Source organism: Pocillopora verrucosa, chromosome 8 (genome assembly GCF_036669915.1).
Source record: "Pocillopora verrucosa isolate sample1 chromosome 8, ASM3666991v2, whole genome shotgun sequence".
NCBI lineage: Eukaryota > Metazoa > Cnidaria > Anthozoa > Scleractinia > Pocilloporidae > Pocillopora > Pocillopora verrucosa.
This window is the reverse complement of record NC_089319.1, coordinates 22,786,124-22,811,747: the sequence shown is the minus strand read 5'-3', so window position 1 is coordinate 22,811,747 and position 25,624 is coordinate 22,786,124. Positions and strand designations below refer to the sequence as shown.

General features: G+C 37.2%; 3 protein-coding genes across 4 annotated transcripts; 1 reads left to right on the top strand and 2 right to left on the bottom strand.

Annotated features, from left to right (window-relative positions):
* Window positions 1–48: 48 nt before the first annotated feature.
* LOC131792464 (palmitoyltransferase ZDHHC17-like) lies at window positions 49–11,263 on the bottom strand. Of its 2 annotated transcripts, none has more exons than XM_059109828.2 (18): window positions 11,202–11,263; window positions 9,912–10,153; window positions 9,639–9,716; window positions 9,476–9,546; window positions 9,086–9,159; window positions 8,909–8,973; window positions 8,549–8,622; window positions 7,909–7,997; window positions 7,443–7,568; window positions 7,044–7,183; window positions 6,305–6,408; window positions 3,853–3,977; window positions 3,244–3,306; window positions 2,859–2,952; window positions 2,629–2,712; window positions 2,336–2,487; window positions 1,658–1,752; window positions 49–1,267 (listed from the first exon to the last, which is right to left on the bottom strand). In XM_059109828.2, exons 1-18 carry the CDS (start codon window positions 11,256–11,258, stop codon window positions 1,141–1,143), a joined length of 1,860 nt encoding a protein of 619 aa, XP_058965811.2. In that variant the 5' UTR covers window positions 11,259–11,263; the 3' UTR covers window positions 49–1,140. The 2 variants fall into 2 exon arrangements, with proteins under 2 accessions (XP_058965811.2, XP_066026975.1); XM_066170878.1 differs by lacking the exon at window positions 6,305–6,408 and adding an exon at window positions 5,083–5,183.
* A 1,656-nt stretch (window positions 11,264–12,919) lies between these two features.
* On the bottom strand, window positions 12,920–19,798 carry LOC131792497 (histone-lysine N-methyltransferase KMT5B-like). Its single transcript, XM_059109879.2, has 7 exons — window positions 19,348–19,798; window positions 17,928–18,037; window positions 17,038–17,204; window positions 16,486–16,505; window positions 16,044–16,180; window positions 15,485–15,594; window positions 12,920–14,942 (listed from the first exon to the last, which is right to left on the bottom strand). The coding sequence occupies exons 1-7, from the start codon at window positions 19,651–19,653 to the stop codon at window positions 14,329–14,331; spliced, it is 1,464 nt and encodes a 487-aa protein (XP_058965862.1). The 5' UTR covers window positions 19,654–19,798; the 3' UTR covers window positions 12,920–14,328.
* Window positions 19,799–20,599: 801 nt separating this feature from the next.
* Window positions 20,600–24,739, top strand: LOC131792442 (E3 ubiquitin-protein ligase TRIM71-like). Its single transcript, XM_059109807.2, has one exon. The coding sequence runs from the start codon at window positions 20,657–20,659 to the stop codon at window positions 22,871–22,873; it is 2,217 nt and encodes a 738-aa protein (XP_058965790.2). The 5' UTR covers window positions 20,600–20,656; the 3' UTR covers window positions 22,874–24,739.
* The last annotated feature ends 885 nt before the right edge of the window (window positions 24,740–25,624 follow it).

Sequence of the window (25,624 nt, the reverse complement as noted above, 5' to 3'; positions counted from 1 at the left end):
TGACGCTGATGTTACAAATAAACAAATACAGGATTGACTAAAACTTGCTCAGTCATTTATAATACTTCCTTGTTTGTTTTTATTTACAGCGAATTAAACAAACAAACGTACCTAGGTCACTTTAAATCTGCCTTATTGACTAATTCTGAGCGCACAAGGTGGCCAAAATCTCGTGAAAGGTATCTTCTCCCCCGAATAAAATGCAGATACTTTGATAATAAAAAGACAACAAGGCCATTATGTAGCCGTCTTTAGCGAACTAATTGGATCAACAAAGAATATGTCATATCACCATATGATTACGCAACAAAATTTCAGGTTTTATCAGTTTTCTTCGAGGTTTTCTCAGTTATTTTTGGCGACTTACGGATAATGCGTTTTGCGAGTCAATTGTTGTAAGAACTGCTGGGAAACCTTTAAGTCTTCATAAAAAATTGCCCAGAAATAAAGAAGAAAGTAAGAACGCGTAAACAAAGAGGCAATCTCGAGCAGGCAAGATCGACACATTCCACCCGATCAGCCTAACAGAACAAACTTTCCTTCACCTCGTCAACTACCGGAGTCATCAGAGCCACCCATGTTAAGATTATCGACTGTTGAATTATAATACCTAAGGGGCCCATAAACAAGCTCTCTCATTGACCAATACTTCATATTAAATCTAAAGCTTAAAGCCTAAGTCTCAAAAATATTGTTCATTCAGTCTTACTTTGCTAATATTACCCAGCAAGACGTTTACTACCGCAACCCGAACAATCGTCAAACACGTCATCTGTATCCAACCCAAACGATCAGAAAAAAGCACGAATTTTGACAGCTGTCAATTCGTCGCTATGGAGACTCGTCGCATTACCTTAAATATCAGCTGGCAAAGATTCCCGTAGACTCTTTTTTTCTCGACAACAGAATGTTTGATAATGACTTTCACTCAGGACCTCGAATCTACAGTAACCGTCACCACAAGCAGTCTTTTCCAGGAATACACTCCACCGATTACACCACGTGAAGGACTGTGTCGGTTTTTAGGTCCAAATTATTATTTTCGCAGCCGTTTTCGCTATTGTCACGTAAAACAAGTCATCATCTTGATAAAACTGACGATCGCAAACTTTTTTAATATCCATTCTAAATACACAAGTATCACACAGTCTTCTGGGTACTTTTGACTTCACTACTAAACTGTCGATACCAGTCTACTCGGAGAGGTCGCACCAGACCGCAAAGATTCGTATTTGTAAAGTCTGCAATATTTCCGAGAGGACCGCGACTGAAAAACAATTTAAATCGTTACGTACAGTTTTGAAAAGAAATCATGTTAAAATACTTTAAAAAAATCATTCCATGGTTTGATATAAATACACTAGGACAACGAGAGAAATGAACAAGATGTCCACGTGAATTTTCTATGACCATCGAAAGAGGGATTCACTATTCCACTAGACAAGAAAACTTGAGATACGCTTTAAGATACACAGATAGCCAATTAAATGGTCAAACTTTTAACTCATGGCTGAAAAAGATCAGTGCTGAAGTCGCCTTTTTCAAGAATTTCTCTTCCTTAACCTGATCGTAATTCTTGGGTAAATAACGACTCATTTCTGAAACTAATAGACCCACCAGCAAAGCAATAGTAGATAACAGACTGCGATTAATTTACCTGAACGGGCTCTGAGGAATTCCTTTGTCATCGCTAAAGTGGGCATACCTTGACATGTTCAAGCGTTCATTGGTCGTCATTGCCAACCAGAAGATCTTTGAAACAAAATTGCTCAGTTTTAACTTCAAATTGAAATATCCAAATTTACTAATTTGCAATTAGACTATCTTTAACCCTCTTAATTTCAGACGAGCCATGATGATGTTTCCTAAGGTCTACGAGGGACCTTGGGAACGAGGTTGTTGTATCTTCACTTTCTCCGAGCAATCCCACGACATGCGCAGATCCATTTCAAGTCCAACAATGGAAGAGATCTCTGTACGCTGGTGAAATGGTTGGAATCGTACCGAGTCCAGACTCCTTAACAATTCCATAGCTTTGTAATTTTCACCCTTCACCGACAACTAAAATCTCACAACCTACCATCTCCTTTATTCAGCTAGGATCTCTTCACGCTTTAATCCACACATTTGACCCACACTTTGAATCACATATTAAGGTCAAGGAAATAAAGAAAATGATCACCAGCTTAAGAAGCTCTTGATTGTTAAACAAATTCTCCCTGTCTCCGCCTTAAGAAATGTGTAGAGAACAGTATGCAGAATATGCATGATGATGTTAGGGTGTAAAGGGTTAATAACGTAAAAGAAATGTGCTGACATTAAGAGTCAGTCATACCTGGTAACATTGACAGAAAAACAAAGCGCCCACCCACATCACGTGGAACAGGGCGTTGGCATAACCCCACGTGATCCAAGGGGCACAACGCGTGCTGTGAGCGATGGTTTTCCAGATCCCATCAGGGTAGGGACCACAAGCTGTAACATAATCTGAAAAAAAAACACAACACCAACAATAATTTCTAGTTGAAAAAAGATGGCACACTATTTTTAAACGCTGAAGGTTGGAAAAAGGCGAACAGGGAATCAATCCTTGAGGGTTTTAATGTAACTAAATGATTAAATACTTACAAACGGTTCCTCCATAGATGTACCAGAGAATCATACCAAACAGGAAACACAGGTATCCAAAAAAGTACAGATGGTTACCAACACCTGTTTAAAACCGAAAAAAAGAAAGCAAGACTGTTAAGACCAACCTGAAGTTGCCTATTTGATTTTGTTCGTTGCACTAACATTTTTCTCATTTTTTTAATATTTTAAACTCAAGTCATAAAGTAATCTTTAAAACATGTACCTACCAACACAATTCTCTACCCAGGGGCAGTGATGATCAAACTTGGCTACACAGCGTTCACAAACGGAACAATGTTTTGATCGGACAGGTTTTCGTAACTGTAAAAGTAACAACATAGTCCGTTAAGTAACGAGTGACACTTCTCAAATATGAAGTGTTTTTAGCATGTGCAATTTTTAGCATGCTCGTGCAATATCAATTGTTAATAACACTAACTTCTAACATTTTCTGTAATTTTTGCGTATGTCCGCTGTCTCCTCGTTCCAATCGCCCAAGGGGCAACCAGGCGAAAGAGACGTCATCCCTGGGGCTTGAGACGAGGAGACAGCTTACAATCCAGGCTACAGTTCTGCCAAAAGAAACGAACGTTGTGACATCTTACAACTTACAAGACAAGTCGAACAAAACTTTGTAAAGTCGAACGAATTCTTTTCCACGAGTTCTATAATGGTCTAAGGAGGTAAACAGACGACAACAATTAATTATATAAAACAATTTTAAAAGGCTCACAATTGCTAGAGTAGCTCGATGAAATTGTCTGCTAAAAACTTCTTCCGCTGTTTGGTGCAGCGGAATAAAGGTTGCTATCCATTTAGCAATACCATTATCACTACGTTCTGCTCTTGCGATCACGATGTGGTTTTCGTCGCAATGGTGTTCGAGTGGAAAAAGACTGACTATTTAAACTTTAAATTCTAGGTAACCGACGGTGGAATGGCGCGGAGTGTTTATGTTCAAAACGTTTTTTAAAAATAATTTCAAGAATGCATGCATTCCATGAAGTATTCTTCAGACCAAAAGAAAAGAGGTTTGCCATATTCTCTCAAAGGGCAGTCACTTGCCAAGCCTTCTGCGGTTACAAGGATAAACTTCAAGGTTCAGTAGACGCAGCATTCCTCTCATTTCTCTGTATCGCTAATCTTAAAAGTCTTTTGTGTCTTTTTATCTCTATCGCTTTCGAAGTTGGTAGGCCTAAAATCACACCTGTGTTTTCCTACCTGTCGTTGTTCAGATGTGGTTGTGCTGATATACCCTGGATCTGCCTTCCACGACTTGTAGAAACAGTAATACAAACCAACGGTGTTGACGAAGAATGATGCCAAGATAAACGGGCTATTAACATGTATTAAAAGTTAAGGAAAATGTCCCATATATTCATAAATAAAGATTACGCAATTGTTGGTATATAAGAATACATAAAGCCAAATGGATTTAAAAGATATTTTTACAATGTAATCATTTGTGATGATGTTTACTAAGAGCGATCTAATCAAGTGTCGAAAGCATTCCAAGATGGCATTGGCCCAACTTTACAACGTCCTGTAACTGGTCGTAAAAAATCGCACCATCCTCTTCACCAATCAGATGCAAAACTCTAACCACTGGTGACTCTGTTATGTGCGTTTTCTTGCGCTTGGAGCCGATTACGTGTATTATCCTTTGCGCTAACTCTAGTCGCGGTTTTACGGAAATCAACTGAAAAACGCTCTCAATCCCATTTTATTTCTGCTTTAATTGGTTTAAGCATGTCATGTAATTGGTTTTAGAGAGTTGTGATTGGTTAGGAATTTGCGCCAACAACCACTATGCTCATTGACCCTACCTTTGTAACATCTGTTTTCAGAGGTTAATCGTGTTTGATTGTTGTTTGTATCATGTTTTTACCGAATATATACTCATTAAATTGTTTACAATATATCATTAGTCAAAAGGTTGCCTTAGGTACTTTAGAGACTATTTCTCACAGTTAATCAAGCACTTAGAAGCTGTTCTTTTATCTTAAAGAACTCACTTCAAGTGTTTCTTGTAGAAGTTTTTGTTGTTTCATCAAGTTTAATCAAATGTTTCAGTTATCAGTTTTTAATCGAAACTTTTTTAATATCCTAAATGTTTAACCAGTTAGTTCATTCCAGGTTACCCGCCAGCATCTTAGTTGATTTCCCTAGTTCGCTGGTATCCATTCCTTCTCCTGGGTGTATGGAAACGCTGTGAAAATATATTTTTCTGATATCATTTCCGTCGACAACTCTTCAGATTCTGTTGGAACGATTCTTCAACTTTCCGACACCCGGTCCACAGAAAATGGATCACAGGCAATACAACCATCTTTATCAATCAGCTTGACTTAAAATGGCTCCACCGCTCCCTTACTCAGTTGCTTTGCCGAAAAAAAAAAAAAAAGGAACGAGTCTACACTTCCGGTAAACAGAATTCGGTCAAAAGGATATAGGGCCAGAAAAACACAAACCATGTGGTATACATGAAGATTTTAGTGGCTAGGTAGACACCCAGGGGTATACGACTTGAAAGGGTGCCCCCCTGGAAAATTCTGTAAACAGAAAATTAGGTTAGCTCAGATGTCGAAAGTAATCTGGGATTGCTATGAATCCATTTACTTCTCTCTGTGATTGTTCAAGAAATATCGTGCCACCCCTTCGACTCAACCAATCAGATGCCAACTCTGGCCAAATCGCAACTTGTTCACACGCTTTCATTGTCTTTTTGTAATATCTTTCCTATCTCTTCTAACTGGCAATTAAACTTTTGTTTTAGTTAAACTTTTGTTTTAGTTAAAAAAAAAAAAAAGGGCGGAAAGCGCTGTGATCCGCAAACCGAGACGTTGCTACCACTGACAACAACTGCAACCGAAAATTTCAAGTTGGAAATTCAGGCAACCGTGAAATAAAGACCGACAACAAAAGACGGAGATCAATTTCAGCTCTTGTGATCGTGCAACGTGTCATTAAATTATTGTGCGTATTACCTATGCTTATACGTTAGCTTTATCTACAATAGAATTAACGATGTTAATTGTTATGACTTCAAGGATTAAAGCACTGGCTGAAACAAATTAATTTCGAACTTCTGATTCGCTAATCGTGAACAATCTTGAATTTCGTTTTGTGTTGAAAGAACATGTTTATGAAAATTTTCAACCCCTTTTTTACATCATGATGGATAAAAATGGATAGTTAAAATCATTTCTTTGATTTGGTCAGTTTGATAAGGCATACGTGGGTAGCGAATGTAAAAATCTAGGGTTGTCTTAGATTGCTTATAGGATAGGTTCCAATCGCTTACTTTCAAGAAAATTAAACCTTTGATAGCCATTCTGGTGCAAATTAAATTGTTTAAAATTATGCAGTTTGCTTTTCTGATTTTACATGTTTTCTAAAATTGAAGAACACAATGCCTTTTCTTTACACCTCAAAAACAATAGAATTTAGTATCTCTTATGCGGTTGTTCGTTTTAAAAAGCACATAAATTAAGTGGGCAACAGTGGTTCTGCACTGTGTAGCTGCTTAAACATTTTACACACTATACCAGAACTTTTAGCAATTAGTTTTGAAAAAAACAAGCATTTCCCAGAAAGGATGAAGTCATCGACAAAAAGCCAAAAATAATTAATTGTGCAGTTAATAAATCTAAAGCAATGTTGGAAAGGATATAATACAAATACACAGTTAAAATGTTGTAGTAAAGATAAGCTTTGGTGGCCAGTGTCCAGCCGAATACAACAGCACTACCAGCAGAATAGACTAAAGTGAACCAACTGTGAGTAAAAGGTAGTAATAAAATAAAGTATTAGCAAAAACAAGTGCATCACTGCTATGCCTGAAACGGTTCTAAAACAATGTATTTAGATTACTTAGTACTAACTTCAATGGTTCAAACCAAGTTTACAGAATAAAATCCAAAAAACTGGTTTAAAGTTGATCAGCTGAGTTGTTGGCTTCTAAAGTAACAGTTGTGTCATGTTGGGTACAAATGAAAGCCTTGGTTGATTATCAAATTCATGTTGACAAAAAAGGGTGAATTTCTGTAGCAAGTTATGAAAAACTGAAACCCCAAGTATTTGGCAATTATTGCAGTTACTGTCAGTAGTAATAAAAATTTGCTGAGGCAGTTTATCTTCCTTCATTGACTCCCATTTGAAAATTATCTAGAAGGTGATTCATATAAAAGTTAGCTAAATTGAGGTAGCAAACTTGCTGTATATCAGATCCATGCTCAGTGGTCATGTTCCATGACAAGCAGCAAGAGTTCTCAAGACATCAGGTGGGACAAGAAGCACCTTTCCAGCAATCCTTGTCACCACAATTCACACCCAAACTGCATATTACAGGATAATCAAAGAAAGAGTCAGCTTCACTGTATATATTAAAGAACAAATCTAACAGTACTTACTGCATTGTATAGTACGCTGTCAATCCTACAGCTAAAAAGAGTGGCAGAGAAATAAACCATGCCGATGAATACTCTAAAATCGCACCAATTGAGAAGATGGTAAAGAATGGCAGTCCTATTTGAACATAGCGTTGAACAGCCTGAGAAGAAATTTCAGCAAATACCAGGTTAGCTTTGATCAGTATTTTCAGTTTTATGCAGCCTAAGTCACTGAATAAACTAAGCCCTTTATGCCATAGCTTTCTAAGAGAAATAATAATTATTGTTTCTCTTTTGAAAAAAAAATTGAGAAAATTTTCAAGAGAGCCTACTCATTTTACAGTCACATATTTGTCCAAACAGTCAGCTGTTACTAATTGCAAGATTGGAGGTAAGCATTATTAACTGTACCACACCCACCTTGTCTCTGGTCAAAGATTGTAAAAATACTGGTTTTCCTTCTCCTTTGTCTTTTTGCATCAAATCCATTTGAACCAAAATCCACTTGCTTTTCTTCTGTTTTGCCAAGTCATATGGAGACTGACCCTGTCAATGTGTTTGTTAAAAAAAAAATTATAATCAAAACACGTAACAAGAACATCACAAACAAAAGTCATATGAACTCATCCATGTGCAATTTTTGGAAGCAGCACAACATAGCCACAGTTGTGCAATACCAAAGCTGTGAGAAAGGACTCAATACAGGTATTGCATGTCCAGCTGATATTACAGGAATAAGTCTGGTTCAGCTATGATTTTATTCATGTCAAAAGAATACCAGTTAATTCTCATTTTTACAGTAATGAATGTGACTAAAAAAGGAAGAACAAAGGCTGTCCACCAAGTTGAAAGTTAGAACTTTTAGAGCATTAGACAGACTGTGTACCTCAGCATTCAAAGCATCCATGCTGGCACCAGCTTTAAGAAGTGTTCGTATCACATTGTGGTTGTTAGACATCACTGCCCAGTGTAAAGCTGAGAATATAAAATGATTGTCACTAGGTTTAGGTCATGCTGGTTGCTAATTTTCTGCAAAAGTTGCCATTTTTTAAGAGGACAATTGAAATTCCCTCAATTCTTAGGAGTCACATCGGCTAGGATAGAATAATTTGAATGTGTCATGTACTCAAACCCATGGTACTGTTCCTTTAGTTGGTTCAACTGAAATCCTAGATAATTACATCTATCAAGTCTGGATAACCTTGCCTATTAACTGACTACTGTAGGGTGAAAAAGTCTTCAAACTGATTTGTAGATTAGTAATTGAACACAACCTGAACCCAATTTTTTAGCTAAATTGCCAAAGCACTGTAAAAACTCATTGAAAATTGACTTTTGTTAAATATCGAGGAATTGATGATGGTTTAAAAGAAAGGGATTAGGCCCCATTTAAAAGAACAACACAACAAACATGTTTATTACAACATGGCGGCTATCCCAGTCAGGCTGCCTTTCAATGCACATACAGATAAGACAAGTGCTGGCCAAATACATCACATTTTTTTTTACTTGAGTAACACCAGCACCTGTATTTTTATGAAACTTGTCAGCCAGTGCTATTGAGGCATTCATTGTCAAGAGCATCCTTGTCAGCTCCAACCTAGTGAACATTGTGAAATGATAATTATTTTCTAAAAATGTAACAAATTTATAAGTCAAACAAAAAGACAAATTAGTTGTTTCTGCATGTTTACATCTTTGAACAGAGTCCTTTCTTATTCAAGCAACTCCTTAGTAAACTTTCTTTTTGTGTACATGCTTGGAAGCCTATAAAATCTAATACACATCATTCTCCAAAGGTTTGACCTCCTCCATTTCCCCTGTCTTGCTTTAAACATCCTAACTCCTCTAAATCTCAAGGAATACAGATTTAAAGTTACACTCACCCAAAGCATCTATAAGATGCCCACATCAAAGGTGACATTCCATTTCTATCCAGCAAATCAACATCCTGCAATAAAAAAATTCAATTATAAAATATATTAAATTTCTTTATGACAAAGAAATTTATGCTCACATAGAGAAAATGTTAGTTGGAAATAATAATACAAAATAATACATACCATTCCTTTAGAAATCAAATAAGCCACAACTCCCATCTGACTGTTCTGAACAGCTACATGTAAACAACTGCACCCTGTTGTGTAAACAACAACAAATGAGTATCAAAATTCATTGAGCAATTAGATTGTGAGGTCAAGAATTCTAACACATGACAGCTTATGAGGGCAAAGCCTGAATCAAGTATCACATGCAGAAATTGAGAGCAAATAATCTAACTCTTTTGGTGAAATTTTGAACTCTGTTGTTTAAAGGAGAAAGGCTCATGTTTTTACAGAATAATGAAAGGAACATTATTAGGTAAGGGATCTCAAAGATAAAAATAGTATGCGTAAGAATAGTGCTTGCATGTAATTTTATTTCTTAGTTAATTTCAAAACATGCCCATGTACCTTCTATGTCAAGTAATGATGGATCAGCTCCATGCTTCATTAGAAAGACAACCATCTCAAGGTGGCCTTGCCTGTGATAAAAAATGCAAAAACACTGTTAGGTGGTTCAGTCAAGAGACAAAGAGGTCAGAAATTTTTGCACCAATGAAGCAAGATTACCTACCTGACAGCCCAATGTAGTGGTGTGGCATGCAAAATACCACCCTTCATATCAACAATAGCTCCCTTTTTGACAAAATACCTGTTGTAAATAAATATATCATGGAGTTTTGGACAAACAAATCTTACTAAAAAACTCATAGAATACTAGTCAATTTACCAATTAATCCTTAAATCAGTAACAAGCAGGCTTCAGACTGAGACCAACTTTTAATGCTGACCTGTATTAACAACATAATGAAGATACAAATTGAAAATTGTATCAATTCATGCTTACTCAGCAATTCTTATTCTATTGTTGATTGCAGCCCAATGCAATGCCGAAACATTTTCTTTGTCAGGAGTATTTACATCTACTCCTTCCTTGTCAATCAGCTCAGCACATCTGTCAAAGATGCCATACTGTGTTGCTCGGACCAGGTCAAACTGGCTGTAGTCTGGTTGGTAATATGCTCCACCATGTTGACTGTATGGATCTTCTGGTTGAGTGGGGTATGGCTTACTTTCCATGATGGATTCCTGCACATTTGAAAAGGACATGATTAGTTAAGTATTGTAAAGAAAGTGTGGATGGAGCATTTCATTTGTGACACTTAAAAATGAACAGATCGTAGTCTCTATTTGGCGTGACAAAAAGCTTAGATAATTGTGTGCAACAACAATATGGTCTGAGAAACAACTTCTTTTCTGAGAGCAAAACTCCAGTAAAACTGTAAGCTTTGAGGGATTGATAACAAGGAAAAATCAGCAAATGTATTTTAGCCCTCTCCCTTTTTGGCTGAAACAAGGGTGGTGGCTTGAACCATGGAACATCAATTGCAACTGGCCCAAAAACAGGTGTACAAAGAACTTTGTTCTTTATAATAACACGTGAACTCCTCCTTGTTCAGAATAACCTAAACATTTTTGATAACCTCTGTAATGATTATGCCAGTAACTTTTGCTATCAGTCCACAACATGTCTTAGCCTAAATGAAGTGCACACTTCGAAATCAAGAGAAGTAAATTAAACATCATTTGAAGTAGCAGCCTAATTTACAATCTTGATGAGGTTAGTTCTTATTATAATTCCTGCTAAAAAAATTTTCACTCCTAACACCATTTATACCTCGCAAACTTTGTATAAAACGCTTTATTCAATGCCGATTTCATCAGTCGTTAAAACAAAACGATAAATTTCAAAACAAACGCTGAAATTTTAACAAGCTGTATTTAATTAGTATGGAATGATTCACTTTGCTTAGCATCACATCTGTACTGGTCAAAAACAACCTTAAGGTAATATTTTTACGAAAGTAAATCTATATAAGTTTCGATCTTCAGTTAACGGAGAAAACTTGCACAACAATTGTCTTGTGTACTTCTGATTACGACATGGCGTGATTTTGTAAAGAAGGGAGAGGTAATAACTTTGTTACAATTTGACATGCTGGGGTATCGTGTGTTGTGTCACGCCGTTCCTCCAGCAAAATGGAGATTTGACACAATCCTTCTCAACTCAGTAGACTTTAAAAGTTTATACAGAAATGACTTATGTGTATTTTATGGAAAAAGCCACCAACCGTACCTTTTTTCCTGTTTCGTCTAACCCAAGCTCACGAGAACCATGGAACCCATCCGCCATGTTGCCTGACAATTGAACTTACTCCAAATATGGCACTGTTCACCAAATTTGGGAAAATAGCGGTCGTTTTCAAAGGTCAGAAAAAACGAAACGTCTCCGATTTCGTTCGACCCCAAAGCAAAATAGAAGAATCTTTAATTCTTAGAAACATAAATCCACAAAGAAATGGAGGGTTGTAGTCTGAAATACGACGAAGAAGTGCAAAAACAACCACCGAAAGCGTCGATCAGGTAAAGGATAGAGAAACAGTTGATAAAAATTCGAAATTCTGTGGCGTTGATGTTGATCTCCATCTGAACTATGTGATATTTACTTCTTTCTCTTGCATCTCTTTGCAGATCAAATAATCCTACCTTTATGAGTCCAACAGACAACATGTTTTCACCATGTACCCGGAAGCTCGTCTCCAAACGAGGACTGCACCATCCCAGCTTGATTTCACTGTAGGTTCTGTTGTAAGCTTTTCAAAAGAGAAGGCAAACGCTGTTTCGTAAACATTTGGAAAACGTTTCCCATAATGGACTAGCAGAGTGTATGTCCAAGAACTCTAAAAGCACTTTTAAGCTTATTTGTAAATAATAACGGACATTTTTATTGTTTCATTTAGGAGTCAACGACGACTTGGGAACGCTTTCCAGAATGAGAGCTGCAATCAAGATGGCAAGGAAAATGTACCAAACTGATCGATTTACTCATCGTAATTGGTTGTTTTCTGTGGGAAGAGTCGCGTCTGTTTTATGAATACCAAGTCTCCAGTCGATAAGATTACTTCGATCATAATTATTGTTTTATTTATGAAAGTTGATAAGAGTAAAACCTTATGGTAATGTATCCAGGCATGTTAATAATTCACAGGTCAACTAGTCAAGATGTAATTGTTTCCCTTCCATTTTTTTAGATTTCCACCAAAAGCAAAATTTTGTAACGTACCTTACACCATACGTATTTAAAAAAAAATCGATAAAAGTAACAATAAATGCCATCACTTTACAATCACTGTGGGATTATAAAAAGATACATAATGGCAATTAAAGTTGAAGTGCTAACAAACTCTTTGTGTTGTTAAGTTACAATTACCCATAGTTAAAATCTGATGGAGTTCATATTCAGTCAAGAGTATTGGCAGTTAAGCAATGCTGGCAGGTCACCTAGAAAGATTTACTCATAAACTCCATGTTATAGTTATAACCAAGAGGGGAATGGGCCACACTGGGTTTAAGAGACAGCAGAGATGAGGACAGGAAGTGGAAAATGAAAACTCATGAACATCTGTAGATTTAATTAACATTGTTCTTCAAAAGGAAGTCACACAACAGGAGAGCAAGGCACAGGAAGCTGTGGATTCACCTCCCTTCCTCCCCTCCAGAATAAATAGGGTCTGGCAATGACAGCTGGTCATTCCAAGTGCACATGTAACTTTGTCAATTTATCATGGTGTTGTTTAAACTCCCAAGGTCTCAAAATTAGTGATTCTCCCATCTGATTACAATATGCTGTTTTTATGCCTGTTCCAAATAAATTGGTTTTACAACCAAAAATATTTTCTTGGTTCTCAGTTCTGTATATGCCTGAGTATGACAAAAATATGTAACCACCACATCAAACTCAGATCAACATTTTCAAGAAATCTGTATGAGATTGTTAACTTACAAACAGGTAAATGATTTTCAAGTGGCAGTTTATTATATTACCCTAGGGGACCACTTTCTCATTACAGTGACTGACACATTACAAAAATGTCATAATTTATGACCCATACAGAAAAAACTTCTACAACATGTGCTGTCATACTTCACAAGAGTAGCGTGTACAAAAATTGTCTCACCTACTGAGAAAACTTTTTTTGGAAGTTAATTTTGGAATACTTCTTTAAAAAAAACGAACCAAAACGAAACAAAATTATATTGACAAACTAGCAGAGCCCTTAGTACTCCCTGTAAATTAAAATACAGTACGTATCACTTCTTCTTCTTTTGTCACCAGAAGTTAGATTTCAAAACTTGGAGAGGGTACCTCAACCTTTATTTAACATTTATGCAGATTTATTAATGGTACCCTAGAGATGTTTGCACATGTTCAACAATTTGTAGAAATTTCAAGTCTACAGTCTCAGTAAAATCAATCCAAAGGTTTTTTTTTTTTTACCATAAAACTCAGATTGAATCAGATTATCAGCTTTCTATAATAATTCCACTCCAAAAATATTCATCATTGAAAGATTATCTACTTTCTTACATAATAATTTAATAATGACAATAATGTTATTACAGTTCTACGCATATTGGACACCAAGAACTGGTTGTTTCAAGAAAAGATGATTGATCTACAGTGCATCTAAAGATGATCAAACCTTTTACCTTTACCAAAAAAATATTGATGAAAAAAAAGCAACCTTTCAAATCGCATTTTATCATAAAGATGGCTTTATCTGGGCATAAAACAACTGAAATCTAAAGAATATCACAATAACAGGTCCGAAAAATGATAAGTTACAGGAAGGAATCTGAAAATATCCAGCTATTGCTTTTTTCCATATTAATCTAATTCTTACATTTTTCTTTTTTTGTTTTGGGTGTGTTTGGTTGATTATTGAAAGAGATTTTGGTAATGCCAAGAGGATCTGTTAGTTGAGAGATAGAGTAGAAAAAATTGGGGCATTGAGAAGTTAACCCTTTAACTCCCAAGATCTCATTAGTGATTCTCCTTACTATCTACCATAAAATTCTTGTGATTTTAGTTTGGAGAATTTGCTTGATACTGTATTGATATTGTAAGGAGAAATTCTGTCTTGGTCACTCACTGGAGTTAAAGGTTAACAGCAGAGTGCCATTCTTTGTCTATCATTTACAACATTAAAGCTGCAAGAGCCATGTTTTATTACATACAACTTGGAGTTTTTTCAATTCATTGCACATTTAACTACATACTGAGTCTCATTTGACCACTTAAGAACTAGAAAAACATGGTTGAAGCTACAATCCTCAGGTACGTTGTATTTAGAGTAAGAATGAATATTGTGATAGAGTAAGTCCTTTGCGACATTACTGCACTTAACAACACATAAAAAAGATTAAGGGCAGCATGGGCATCTATAACTAGCACTATTTCTAAACAATGGAAAAGAGTTCATTGGGACATCAACAGGCACATGTCTCCCAGACAACATGTATGTACCAACTGATTTTCCCAATGTTCTTGAAGGAAAACAATCCACTTCATCCACGATGGTGTTATATTTATCAGCATATGCGATTAATTCACCATCAACATTGTCTGTAATGTCCACACCACTGTCTACCGAAACATGTCGCACAGGAGGAATGTACTTGCATATGCTGTCTGGGGGGACCTCTTCATATGCACTTGCGAAAGTGTGTCTTGTTCTTTTACGCTTTGTTGGCATGCATAATTTTGGGCCCTTTTTCCTTCGTTTTCTCCTTCCAACATTCAGTTCATCCAAGCCAATTGTGACACTTGTTCTTGGTTTGGGTCTATTTGTTTTAGAGTAGTACTTGTGAGCAGGAATAGCAGCTGAAGTGTCTACCCCATCAGCTCTGTCAACTGTGTGTAGGTCAACTGAAATCAAACAATCAATCTCCTCCTGAAAATTCTTTGCTGCTTCGCCTTCCTCAGGGGGTGGCAGCACTTTTGGTGAAGGATCATTATCAACATCAAGGAATGTGTCTGTAAGAAAAAGAAGATAAAAATAAATTTGTATTGAAAAACACTTAAATGGCAACTTGAGAGGTAAATTTCCAGGCTCAACAGCACCTAAATTATAAACACCCCTTGGGTAAGTTATTGTTTGGTCACCTGCAAAATCAAATTTCCAGAATAAGAAGAGTAACTTGATCAACCAGTAATCAAAATATTTGCTTTCACACATACAGAATCCTCTGTCAACAAAAATAATAATGCAGGGTTTAGACTGTCTCCAGTTGTGTCATAACTAAATATTTGAAGTTTTGTGACTCTCTTGATGAGTATGATGAGCAATTAGAGATTACTAACTGTAATATAATCAGTTTTTGTGAGCTTTCTACTACAGTTTGTTGACCTGTGCTTGTGAACAGAGATAAGTAAAGTGTTGAAATGTTATATCTTCTCTACCAACCTGAACTTCTTAAAACCAGAGCTCAGCACACTCATTTACAATAAGCATAAAAAAACCAAGGTCTGCAAATACACCTAAGCACATGTCATGTGAACATTCAGACAACATTTACCTGTCATTCGTCGTGCCAGTCTCTTCAATCTTTTATCTGTTTCTCTAAAACTGTACTTCTGTTTCTTGTCAACAGTCTTAACCTTAGACTTGAAGGCACCTTCACCTCGTCTGCAAGCCAAATTTGGAAGCAATATTAGGTACTTTTTATAAACAGCTTGGAATTATCAGAAAATCTCATTTGCCCCTTGGGATGGACCAGCAAGTAAAAGTTAAGAGATCTCTGTCTTGGTGGTCCAATTTCTACTGTTTACCACGAAGCTTGAAATTTGAGCCAAATTGCACCATCCAGAAACCAAAGGAACTCTAATTTATGATCTAATAAGATTCAGCCTGGAAAAACTATTGTCTTGAACTTTTTAAGAAACCCAGTTACACTCTGTTTTCATCTTCCTCCATTTTGACCAATCTTACAAATTAGCCTGTTGTTCTTAATTTTCTTTGTGGCTACCTACATACCACTAGGCAATCTTGTGGCTGAGATGAGCCCTTCAACTAGCCAGGGATCAACTCAAATAACCCACATACAATTGTGCAAAACATGTAAAATGCCAAAATACCTCTCACACGTCACACATTCACAGTTACAGTTTTTGTCACCAAAAAAGTCATCACCATAGTGACAAGTAATCTCTTCTCCAGGCTCAAGGTCTCGTAATACCTTAACACAGGCAGTTTCTCTACCAGTGGACACAAACTGATACCAGAAAAAAAAAAAAAAAAGGTGATGCATTAGACCAAAAAAAGCACAATTTAACTTTTAAAGTGGAGTCACATTGGTGCAAAAACTGAAGTCCTTTGAAAAGGAATTTTACTCGAGGTAGTCTTGTTTCTTAGACTTTCTAACTAACGATAAATAGCTCAGTTTAAAACAAAAATTCTTCAATATACTCCCAGAAGTTCAGTAAAAGTTTTGTAAATTTAAAAGTTTACTGTCATGGTGTTACAGAACATAGTATCATGTTCTTTGGGTTATTCTACAGAGGCACGAAAGAAGCTCACCTTGCAATTGGGACGGCAGTCTGCAATAGAAGAAAACACAAGTTACAGACTTAAACTTGTTGAATTATTTACACAAAATTTACACGTAACTCCATCTATCAGTCAGTTGCTCTTACAATTTAAAATACACATGACAACAGCATAGTGAACAAAATAACCTTTGTTGTAAGCAAATACCTTACAGAGAAAGAAAGGGTGTGAATGGTTTTCTCTAGGTGCAGACCAAAAAAAGAAAGGGCACAAAAATGAAGAACCAGTCCTAGCACATTTCCTTGAGTCACTTAAAATGAAATTTAAAATGCAGCACTTAAAATGCACCATATTTTAATTCCAACACCCGTTATGCACATTGTACAAAACAGAGGTCAAGGATAAAAAGCACATCACTGTGTAGTACTTTACTGGTCGTGTAGCTGCAAATAGCTGAGTTTTTCAACACTACTATGACAGATACCATATGCTTCTCACACAGGTTGAATTAATAGCTAAATTTGACTACATTTTAATGCCAGGATTTGTAAACTGTCATATAATTTACAAATATGTTTTTACCATGGTTAATATAGGCTGCAGGACCAAGCCAGAGCTGTGATAGATTTTTCCTACAGGAGAACATGATACTGAAGTCATTCTCTCCTGGGCGGAGTAACTTCTTTTCCTCCTCCTCATTCATTTCTGCAATGCATCCACACAGATAAGGCAGCTTGTCACCTTTATTCCTGGGGAGAAATTGAAATCTTTTAAGCACCAAGAATGATCACAGCATCAAATATCTCCACAAACAAATTGCACATGATCACGAATAACAGTCATGAGAATGAAGGAATTGATCAGCAAAGAATAATGACCCTCAACCTTAACGCTTCTAACTCTTAGCATGATAAGCATTAAATTTCTCCCATGAATATCACCCCTGAATCAAACATTAAGGTCATGAGAATAAAGGAAATGATCACAAACTGATAAAAGGCTCTTTTTGTTAGACAAATAATGGTGGTTTCTCCTTGAAAGTACCATAGGGAATGTTAGACAACAGTATGAAGAACTTGCATATTACTGATTTTAGGGTGTGGTGGGGAAATTCTAACAGCTGCTGTTTCAAGAATAGCATCTACATCCTGACCATAAAAAAACTTTGAGGGATTCATGGAAATGGTGTTAACCTTGAGATAATTTGAGCCAGCCATCTCTTTCAAGTATTACACCATGTTTGTCAAATGAAATAAATTTGACGTTTGACATTTATCTTAGACAAAAATCCCACCAAAATATTCATTACTGTAACATAAATTGTATGTGGTTGCTCAAAGCCTGCACAAGACAGCATAAGCCTTATGAACAAAATTCCATGAAAGAGCTTCTGGAATTCTCCAATAACATTTTGTAAACAATTAGAAAAGATTTAATCATAACCTTCTCCTCCTGTACTGAATCTTACTTACCATTCACAAGTAGCCACCACTTTTGCTCCATTATCTTCTCCTGAATAACGACTGCAAGGCACAACTTTGTAACCAGAATTTTTATTGAATATCCCAATGTATCTGAAGACCTACAAGTAAACCATAAGGGAATTTCTGACGAAAAATTAAAAAAAATAGGAAGGATGCAAAAAAATGCTTAAAAAATATTTCTAATGGAGTTAAATAACAATTAATCAAAATGCAAATAGAGAAGAGCATGGAAATTATTTTAAGATTTAAATTTAGTTACAGTAAAATAAATAATGTGGTACACATGTGAATAAAAAAAATTACTAATGTCATTTAAATTTATTCAGAGAGTTCAAAACAATGTAGCTTGAGAATTTCTCAATCTCCAGTGCTTTCTAAACACTCTGAAAGAGCCCTCTTCAGCTTGACAGCAAACATTTGCTGATCATACCATCAAACATGATAATTGAAGATGACAGAAGTTTAAGTTACTTAATGTCTTAATCTGTGTACATGCCAAGGGACTCCTTGATGCAAAAAGACATGGCTTGTACATCTTATAACAAACAGCCAAGTCAAAACAATTTGTAGTTGAAAAAAACACAAAGAGAGAAATGGCTGATTCTATGCTTTTCAAATTCATATCAGTTACACTGTTGGTAAAGTGTTCATTGGGTGGCAAATAGATTAATATTGCATGCTGCCAGATCATCAATGTACTCTCCATGGCACTGTGCTATTTATCAATCCATTTGGAGAACAAAGATTCAAATAACTGATGCTAAGATTACTTGGACCGCAAGCCTGGAGTTCTACAGAGAAATTTAAGCAAAACAACTTCAAGGTGCAATCTACATCTTAACACTTTTGTTGGACATGTCAGGTGTATACTGTACAAAAATTTATCCCAACATTTGCTCACTATGAAAATTTGGCAGAGGTATTAAAGCTTAGATATCGAACACAATGTACTGCCCTAACAGGAAGTAATTGGCAAATGGTGAAACCGTCGATCTGCATCACAGCGAAATTATTACGTCATTATACTAATCCCAACTACCATTATGGCTACGGAAGTGGGAGGGATGTGGAAAGCGAAATTCTTAAAATTCAGAAAAACATACTTGAGAAAGGGAGAGGACGAATATAAAACTACAAAAATACATGTATAAAGACAGTTAAAAAATCTACGCTGAGCCTTGAAATAATCTGTAGAACCGATTTCGCATAAATTAATTAGGAACGCACAAAACTTTTGACCAAAGATCGTCGCACAATGACGAACACGCGCTTGAACGGTTGAATGCGAAGAGCGCATTGCAAGTTTGACAGTTGTTCTTAGTGTCTTACACTCCTTAAAAACATCCAAATCTAAAGCGAATTTGACGGTTTTAATATGCTACTTTGATTAAAAGTCTCTTCCACTTACATGTTCTTTGAAAGCCGCAATTTGAGGTTTAGATTTGGTGATGAAGTAACATCTTCCCCAATCCCCGGCGTTGAAGACGATTTCGTTGTAGGCTTGTTCCAAATCCCAATCCTGACGATATCTTTCAAGCGCCTTCTTCACCACTTCTTGATCGACTTTAAGAGGCCGAAATCGTGCTGCCATTTTGTGAGTGGTAAAGCCAAGCATAGAGTCCAACACTAAACTACTTGCAATGTCGTCGCTTTCGGCAAGTTGTCGTGCTTGCGTTGGCGATCCTGTTTTTTGCGATTCGTTGTTCATAACCATCACTTTTTCCTTTCAGATTTACCACTGGATTTACTGACCTAGATATCGTCCTACAAAAACCGGGAAATACAAAGCTTTAACCCGTGAAAGTTGTCTACGAAACGACGAACATTTTCATATTTCCAAGCTTACGCGTAGCGACATTTTTCCGTTATTAATTTACTAGTCACGTGACACGCTTGCGTGCGTTTCACGAGTAGTACCCAACGGGGTGGGCTGGGTGGACAACTCATAGACTTAACGTCACTGAAGGTAACCCAACACCCAGAAAGGGAACAAGATTGGTAGTTTCCTTGGAAAGCTTGCGACGTCTAACCTATTCTGCCTAAAAATAATTTGTCTCTATGATATCATCATTAATTGGAGAAGATGATTTTGAATCCTCTTGTTGTGGACCAAACTATGACTGAGATTGTAATTTTATCTACATCAGAGGAACTTCGGAAAAATTTTGAGCAACTCTTTCAGTAATTTTGAACGTTATCTGCAATAAATTGAATAATTTTGTATAATGCTCTACATCTATCTATGGTTATGGACACCATGACAAATTGCATACAACTATGTTGAGATCATATCAGTTCAGCTCCTGAATGGCACTTAAAACAGGGTTTCGCTTCAGCACAAATTTCGCGACTACGGAAATTTGATTTACTGCAGTGCGGGGAATTCTAAACTTCTATAACCTCTTGCATTTCAAATTACGTATTGATTTACTTTTCTAATTAAACATTCTAAGATTGAAATGTCGTTTTCTGACATGACCTGTCTTTGTTCCAAGTGTCCGACTTCAGAAATTGGTCCGGCCATCACTGATATAGATATTTAATCTACTTAGTTCCTACGTGTAGCCGTACCCTCCCCCCCCCCAAGGTAAAACGCTAGCTTCCGGGGGTTAGGGCTGGCTGCGGTACACAGGTTAACGAAATATGTGATATACAAAATACCTCTTCTGACTAAAGGTATGTTCCATTTCGTCGTCATTTCGTAACCTACGTCTGCCATGGAGTCGCTTTTGAGGAATCTCGAAAAATATGTCACTTGTTCGATTTGTTTGGATAATTTAACCAAACCGAAGACCATAGCTTGTCTTCATACTTACTGCTTGAAGTGTTTGGAGGAACATGCACTGAAAACCCAAAGACAAGGACAATTTCGGTGCCCAGATTGTCAAGCGGAAGTTAACATCCCTGAAGGAAATCGTTTCGATGATTTGCCGACTGGTTTTCTGCAAAACAGTTTGTTGAGTCTTCTCGCTGTACGACAAAGTGGCGATGGAAGTCAGATAAACTGCGCTATTTGTAAGAAAAAGAGCGTTGAGATCAGCTACTGCTTCGCTTGCGAAAAATTGCTTTGTCGTGATTGTGCAAACGCACACGAATTGTTTAGAGAAACTGCCTTTAAAGGACACAAAGTCACAGCAGTCAAACAGTTTCAACCTGCAGACTACGAGACATTGTTGAAGCGACAATCCTTTTGCTCTCAGCCTTACCACGAAAGAAAGTTAATGAAGTTTTTCTGTCTTGAATGTAAAGCTTGTGTTTGTCAAATCTGCATAAATACTGATCACAAGAGTCATGATGTTGATCCGCTTGAAAAAGCAGCAGATGAAACGAAAGTCAACATCGTGGCGGCGGCCGTGTTGTTGAAAGAAAAGAGAGAAGTTTGCAACGATGTGATTCGTGAATACGAGGAAACGGCCTTAAAACTGGATAGTAATATCAAGAGTGCTAAATTTGAAGTCAGCCAAGCAGCAGAACAAATGGTCGCGAGAATTCGACAATGCGAGCGAGAAGCCATTACCACCCTCGAGAATACACGCGTGTCGATCATGGACAAATTAAATTCCCTAACCAAACGAGTACAGTCCTTGGCCAAACAACTCGAACAAGCAGTTGAATTCGCTGATAACCTGGTTCAAAGAAGCTCAATTTCAGATATCATGCAAAGCAAGCAGAATTTGGAGCAGCGTTTTGAAGATCTAAAAAAAACCCAGATCCCATCAGCACTTCCGGTCAGTTCATTTATCAAGTTTGTCTCAACTATTGCACCTGACAGTTTCAGCCTGGGTTTCGTGACAACCAATGAAACAGATGTACATGGATCCACTGTTGAAGGACTCACTGAAAATTTTCAGGCTGGTTTAGAAGCAGAGTTTCTGGTTTGTCCAAAACTGAAGAGCAATGGGGACCTCACAAGCAAAGCTGAAGGAAAATTTCACGTTGAAGCATTTGTTGCACCTTCTCAAGAAGTGGCTAACTTGACTACTGTACACAAGGAAACTGAAAATGTTAGGGTAAAGTTTGACCCCAAAATACCAGGCCCCTACAACATCACAGTGAAGATAAATGGAGACAAACTTGTTGAAAATCCATTTACAGTTCAAGTGAAAGAACGACAGATTGACATTCTGGGCGAGTTGCAATTGAAAGGGGAAATTCTCCAAAGCCCACATGGGATCGCTGTGAACAGTAAAGGACTAATCGCAGTAACTGACGGCGGAAAACATTGTATCCTGATATTCGATAAAGAGGGTAGTTTTGTACGAAAACTTGGCTGTCGTGGAGAGGGTCCTGGACAGTTCTTTAATCCAACTGGAGTCACATACCTGAATGATAACGAAATTCTGGTAGCAGATGAATTGAATCACCGCATTCAACAATTTAATGTACAAACCGGGAACTTTGTGAAAAGCTTTGGAAAATATGGAGAAGGAGACGGCGAGTTTAATCGTCCCGTAAACATTTGTATAAACGATGAAGGAAATATTGCTGTAGTTGACTCTTCAAACAGAAGAGTCCAGGTCTTTACAACAGATGGTAAACCTGTGCTGAAATTTGGAGAAAGCGGCCCTGGTAAGTTCACTGCTCCTACTGCATGCATTTATCATAAACAAAAGTTGATACTATCTGATGGCTTGGGCGGTTGTTTAAAAGTACTCGACAGTACGGGGAAGTTTTTGTATGAGATTGGAGAAAAAGGCAAAGGTGATGGACAGCTGTCATTCCCTTGGGATTTGTGTGTTGAGAAACGTGGCGATCATTCGAATCTCCTGGTGTGTGATAAATGGAATGGTCGCATTCAACAGTTTACAATGGAAGGTCGCTTTACTGGTAAAACTTTCGAGAAGTTAAAACATCCAATTGCAATAGCCGTAACTCCAGATGGTCGCATTTTGGTATGCGATGGCAATGCCAAAAAAATATATGTCCTAATATGAATGATTATATTATGGTTCCGAAAATGGAAAAATGTAAACAGGAATGAGAAGAAAATCTGAAACTCTCACTTTTATGTACTGAACAGCAATTTTTTCTCTGAATTTTTGATATATTAATGAAAAATATTCAATTCACCCATCTGTATTTCTCAAATCATTGATAAGCCGTGGTTAGACCGAACTGTATCAATGAGTAGTGAATTTGCTAGAATGTTTACAAGTTGTTTAAAAAGATCCGTAATGCAACCTATCTTCAAAAATATTGAAATGAACTCTGGCCGTCATTATGGATGCAAGCAGGTGCGCCCGCGATCCTCTCAACCAAGAGCACCGAAACTCCTTTGGACGAAAACTTGGCTGTCTTGGAGGGGTCCTGGACAATTCTTTGATCCGACTGGAGTCACATTCCTGAACTATGACGAAATTCTGATAGCAAATGAAATGAATCACCGCATTCAACAATTTAATTTATAGACAGGAAACTTTGTGAAAAGCTTTGGAAAGAATGGAGAAGGAGACGGCGAGTTTGATAATCCCGTAGACATTTGTATAAATGATGAAGGGCATGTTGTTGTAGCTGACTTTTTAGCTATAGAATCCAGGTCTTAACAATAGATAGTGAACCTGTATTGAAATGTGGAGAAAGCGGCCCTGGTAAGCGTGACAGTCCTGTTGGATGCATTTATCACGAACAAAAGTTTAACATTATCTGACGAGGACGATAGTTGAAAACTACTTGTCAGTTCATGGAAGTTTTTGTATGAGATTGGAGAAAAAGACAAAGCTGGTGGACAGTTGCTCTGTCCACCACGAGAACAATATGGTAACAATATTTCATCCACTAACGCTGTTAACTCAAATATCATTGATAAATCACCTTTAGCCCGTGCTATAGAGGTGGTTATGGAAATTTTTGAAATTTTCATAAATCACAAAAAGAGATCCGTTAGCCACCTGGAACCTTTCTTAAAAATAGTTTTAAAATGAAATTTTTCATTGCTCCTCAGTATGGCTGTTATCGGGTGCCCCTGCAATCCTTTCCACGGTGCGCACCAAAACTGCATACGAAGAAGCTAAGGCTCCTCTCTCTTGCCTTTAACTAGTACTTTATTTTTCACTTTTGCACATCCCTGGTTAAACATTTTGAAATATTATGCGTCGATCAATTCGAAGCTTCAACATCCACCCCCCTGGGAACCCCCTAGGCTCAAATTCCCGCAAACCCATTCCACTTGGTCAAGATTGCGTTCAAATGCCCCAACCACTTTTGAACGATTCTTTGCGAGATCAACGAATGGATTAGTTTTACCAAGGATAAGTTTTTGGTGCTGCTGTTAGGTTTTTTCGCTTGTAAGTATCATTTTGCGATGTGAATTGTCTTTCTAAGCCGTTCGCTCACGAAAGCGCACTTTTTACCTTAAGAGTCCTTCAAATTCTCCACCCCGGACACAAACTGCTGGGTTGCCCGGAGGGGGAAGAGAACGTTGAAACTTGAAATTGTTGAGCGCACTAGAATAGTAAAAGGTGATGGGAACATTTTGGTGTTATATTCCTTTATTTAGCCGAAGTTTCTACAGAAATAGTTAAAGGACTGAATAACACAAGGAACCTGTGGAGATCTTGCTTTCAAAAAAAAAATTCCTATTTTACGGAAAAAACTGTTATATTACTCAACCGAAAAAAGCTGGACAGTAGAAACTTGTAAAGAGATGCTGCACTAGATTATTTGACTATCAAACGTCGTGAGAAGGGTCTCCCCTTCAAGGAAAATGAGCACATGTTAGGCACTTTGTAGAAGACGAGTCGTTCTAGTCTACAAGTAAGTTAGTGACTTGTCAATGAGCTTATACTCATTTTATTTTTCGTGTGATTGATTTACTTGGAATGTATTTCATTGACGAATTATATATATATATATATATATATATATATACATATATATATATATATATGAATTACGACGTGCCCGCCTAGCTAGATTTGCTCAGGCTACCAGCGGGTCAATTTCACTTAATTTCCAACATTATTTGTTTGTTAATAAAGAGTTAATCTTTCGTGTAAATGGTACTGGAAAGTGAATCATGTTGTACAGAGAGGCTTAGGTTCCTCAGATAAAACTTCTCAGTGATTTATTCGACCAAAGAAAACCACGATGTGGCCTCTTGTCGACGGGACAGCCGCGTTCATATATGACCGCCGGAACAGTAGGAATAGTTTTGCGCGCGTACAGACATCATTTTTCACGCGCGTGAATCGCCCTCCGTTCTTGCCACGCGCTAACTTCCGCTCGTCTGAAAAACGCAAAGAATATTGTCTCTACCGCAAGCTCTCTCTCTCTGTTTCTTTTTAGCCGAGAGGGAGAAGCGCGAGCTTCTCTTGAGGGCGTCACGCGAACGTACTGACGTCGTTGGCGTCATTGATAGAAAATTATTGTCTTTATGTGATCCCGACTGATGTAGTACGCTAAACAGAATTTTGTGCTCAGACATGGTTTGATGCTACTCTGGTTTACAGACTTAACGAATGTAAACGAAAAAGTTACAATTCATAGACCCAACGTTTCGACACTTCTTTCTAGTGCCTTCGTAAACCAGAGTAGCATCAAACCACGTCTGATTGTCCACCTGGTTGCCATGTGAACTTTAATATATCCCAAGATTTTTCCCTTTTTTGCGTTCAAAACAAAAATGGATTCTCTGAAATCAGAGGGAGTGTCCTAAAACGGACGAAAGCGTTCAAATCAAACAGAAG